Here is a 2,405-nt window from a genome sequence, read left to right as displayed (position 1 = left end):
TAGAGAGGGATCCAAAAGGCGACTCTACCTCCAGATGGGGGAACAATGATGTAAGTTATCTCAGGGTAAAGACTCGGGGAAGGCAGAGAGAGGTCCAAAAGACAGCTCTCCCCCCAGATGAGCAAAGATGAAATCCGGAGGTGGTCCCGCAGGGGACGCTCCCAGTTAAAGGGAAGATGACGTCGCCAGAAGCCCTTGGTTTGAGATCAAAATAGAAAGAGAATCGCATGGCGAGGGCTGCATCGGCGAAGTTCTGGACGACAATGTAGAAACGCCTCTAGCCCTTGGTAGATCGGGCGAGAAAGGTTTCAGATACTAAGATCGACCTAAGCCCTTTCTGCCGAGTAAGTGATTTCGTATTAAACGTTATTGTTTCGAATTAACTTTTTGTTTAAGCTAAGGTGGTTTGTAGAGAGTTAAGTACCAGTTGGTACAAAGTACATTGAGTTGAGAAAAACCATCCAGTTAAACTAGTTGATTGCACGACAGATAAGTTAGAAGACTATATATATATAAAAATGTATGTGCACAGGAATATTGAACAGTTTGAACAGAGTGAAAATTATTACATATAGACCAAGGTAAAACACAAGAGGTTTCAAGGCGATAAGTCAACTGGGGGTACGATCTTGTCGTCCACCACCTCGTTGTATACCGAGAACTCGGAGAGATCAAGGTCGGGATATTTGCAATCGAACTGTTCCAAAGCAGCGCCAAAGCCGGAAGTGAGAACTTGGGTAGCCTCAAGCTGAAGCTCGTCGATCTTCGTCTTGAACCCACTGTTCTCTTCACTTACCTGAGTGACTTCAAGCTCGAGCTCGTCGGCCTTCTTCTTGAGCCCGCTGTTCTCTTCGCGAACTCGGGCAAGCTCAGCAGCGGTTTCACTTAGTTCCTGGGAAGCCTTATCCCGATCTTGCTCAACCTTTCCAAGAAGAGTCTCCCTCTCGATTGACCTCTTCTCCAGGTTGGCCATCTTTTGGGCGTCAGTTTTCTTTGCCTCCTCCAGCGTGGCAATTTTCTCCCTCAAGGGGAGGATCCTGTTCTCCAGCTCGACGGCGTCCTGGCGTTTGTCATGAAGTTTCTTGCGCAGTTCTTTGTTGTCCTTGCGCACGCTTTGGAGCTCGTCCTTGAGGGCGTTTTCGACCCGCGAAAACTCGAAGCCTTGCATCAGCATGTCGCACTTGGTCTTCTCGGCTTCGGCTTTCACGGTCCTTGCCACCTCCTGATTGATCTGATTATCGAGTTCAAACTTCTCCAAGGAGTCCCTTAGCCCTTCGCTGACGATTTGGGGAAGACAATCGTCAACCGTGCCACTTAGGCGCACGGTGAAGGACTTCAAGGCTTCTTGAAGAGGGGTCGGGAGGCTTGAGGTTGCAGGAGGAGGCGGAGGTTGGTGCTCACCACCACCCTCACAAGGTTGGATGGCAGGGGAAGCTTCGAGGCGTGGTGGTGAGGCAGGAGGTTCTTCGGCGGCTTGGGAGGAGGCTTGAGTATCAGCAAGTTGCTCAGGAGCAGCTTCAGCAACTGAGGCGTTTGAAACGGGAACATCCCCAGCGGACTCGAATGGTGTGGAGGCGCTGGGGGGGTCCTCGATGTAGTTTCGGGCGGCGCTCTCAATTGCTGGGGGCTCGATCACAGCCCTCCTTTTCCTTTTGCAGACTAGCTCGTCCTCGGTGCTTTCGTCCGCCTCTTCGTCTGAAACTACCCTGGGGGCTTTCCTCTTAGCCTTCTTGAGGGGTAGTTTCTTGCGTTGGGGGGCTGGAAGAGCGGCAACTGCGGGTGGGCCAACTGGTGGAGATTGGCCATGGGCGGCGGCGATCTCCGCAACAGAGTTCGGGATCGCTTGGGAGCCCGCCGCAGGCTTATGGGACTTGGCTATGGCACGTAGCTCAGCCATCCTATCTTTTCCCAGCATCGTATCTGCAAAGGGGGCCAACAGTTATCAACCAGCACAGAAAATCGACAGGTAATAATGCATGGAGGAAGTTGAAACCATATGCGAAATTATAACAACAACATCAGAGTAGAAACGAGGAAATGCAAATTCAAGCTAAGGGAACTTGAAGGCTTAAGGACAGACCTATGTGAAAGTCCAGTTGGCTTTCAAAGAACTCGAAGGTAATGATGGAGGCCGTCGATAGGGTCCCGTTGGAAGAAGCGACTTTCTTCCAGAAACCGCACAAGTCCTTGTCGAGCTCCCCCATCTTTTCTGGCTCCCTGACCTTCCTGAAGCTCGACTCTTTCCTTCCTTTGTTCACCGAATACAAGGGGAACCCCTCGAGAAGGGAAGGGTCTTGATCGCTGCAGCATACACGCACAAACTTCCCCTTCCAATCCTTATAGGATTGATGGAAGATGGAGAGAATGGACCTCCCAGCGACCCCGTTGAGGCTAACCCATAGACG

The 2,405-nt window shown here is 51.3% G+C and overlaps 1 protein-coding gene across 1 annotated transcript; it reads right to left on the bottom strand.

The window, feature by feature from the left end:
* Window positions 1–598: 598 nt before the first annotated feature.
* Window positions 599–1,915, bottom strand: LOC137815789 (uncharacterized). Its single transcript, XM_068618901.1, has one exon. It carries the CDS (start codon window positions 1,913–1,915, stop codon window positions 599–601), a length of 1,317 nt encoding a protein of 438 aa, XP_068475002.1.
* Between the last annotated feature and the right edge of the window lie 490 nt (window positions 1,916–2,405).

This window comes from Phaseolus vulgaris, chromosome 1 (genome assembly GCF_000499845.2).
Source record: "Phaseolus vulgaris cultivar G19833 chromosome 1, P. vulgaris v2.0, whole genome shotgun sequence".
Lineage (NCBI taxonomy): Eukaryota > Viridiplantae > Streptophyta > Magnoliopsida > Fabales > Fabaceae > Phaseolus > Phaseolus vulgaris.
Note: the sequence above shows the minus strand (reverse complement) of the source record. Positions and strands in the feature narration are given on the sequence as shown.

What these genes read in the sequence shown, in the direction of transcription:
- LOC137815789 (XM_068618901.1), bottom strand. Translation starts at nt 1,915, where the DNA reads ATGCTGGGAAAAGATAGGATGGCTGAGCTACGTGCCATAGCCAAGTCC.